The 1,096-nt window shown below is 38.1% G+C and overlaps 1 protein-coding gene across 1 annotated transcript; it reads right to left on the reverse strand.

Moving 5' to 3' along the window:
- Positions 1–8: 8 nt before the first annotated feature.
- On the reverse strand, positions 9–939 carry LOC105316357 (death-associated protein kinase 1-like; the record flags this gene model as incomplete). Its single annotated transcript, XM_011411195.2, has 1 exon — positions 9–939. A coding segment is annotated over exon 1 (804 nt), but the record flags the coding sequence as incomplete, so codon positions are not given.
- Between the last annotated feature and the right edge of the window lie 157 nt (positions 940–1,096).

The following is a 1,096-nucleotide window of genomic DNA, read 5'->3' on the forward strand; positions in this document are numbered from 1 at the left end:
CAAGCTGTATGAAACACAGTGCATCCTTCATTATCACGAGCAGTAAAGAGCTCACTACGGAGAGAGCCATTGACTGAAAGAAGCAAAGCTTCTGCAGCATCATTACTACCAACAGCAGCTACCAAGTGTAATGGTGTCTCTCCTTTTTTGTTAGGAATTAAAAAATAACTGCTGGAGTGGCAAAATTTTACTAACAGTGACACAATTTTCTTTTTTCCCTTTTGACAAGCAAGATGAAGAGGAGTGTTACCATCTTTGTCTTGTGCACTAATATGAAGGTTAGTAGTGTGCAAGTCTTGAGGACTGTCTAATGAATATTTGACTCCACAAAGCCAATCTACAGCCACAGAAGGAATTGTCTTGTTCAGTAAATATTCAATCATTCTAAATCGATTGGCTAGTACAGCAACATGAAGTGGTGTATGTCCTTGATGATTGGTTGTATTAAGATCACAATAATTATTATCAACAAGATACTCTAATGTATTTAAACGACCATTGTTTGCTGATATGTGAGCTGACATGGAGCCTTTATTATCAGAAGCAGAGAGATTGCAATTTTTACCAATAAGATACTGAACCACTTCTAGCTGATTGTACATTACTGAAATAAGGAATGGAGTGTGACCGTGAACACTTTCAGGCAGTTCAAGTAGTGATGGTGAATGCTCTATAATGTACTTGACAGAGTCCAATCTTCCATTCCTACATGCCATGTGAATAGGAGCGATTCCATCATCATTAACAGCACACAGATCTAACTGATGATTCTCAACCAGGTGCTTGATTATTGGAAAAGATTCACTGCACATGCAGGCTTTGTGAAGTGCTGTAGATCCATTTAAAGTGGTGGCTGAAATATTACACTGAGGGAGACTAGTGAGATAAAGAACGACAGAAAAATGGCCACGTTCACATGCCAAATGAAGACTTGTACTACCAGTGGCAGAACTAGTGTTAACATCACACTGATACTCATTGATAAGTTGTTTCAGAAATTTTAATGCACCTTTATAAGCAGCTAAATTAGCTAATGTGTGTGAGTTAATGCTTCGGTAATTAGCAATATCCACACTATACTGCTTGCACCATTCCA

Source organism: Amphimedon queenslandica, unplaced genomic scaffold (genome assembly GCF_000090795.2).
Source record: "Amphimedon queenslandica unplaced genomic scaffold, v1.1 AMPQUscaffold_1021_Cont26963, whole genome shotgun sequence".
Classification (NCBI taxonomy): Eukaryota; Metazoa; Porifera; class Demospongiae; order Haplosclerida; family Niphatidae; genus Amphimedon; species Amphimedon queenslandica.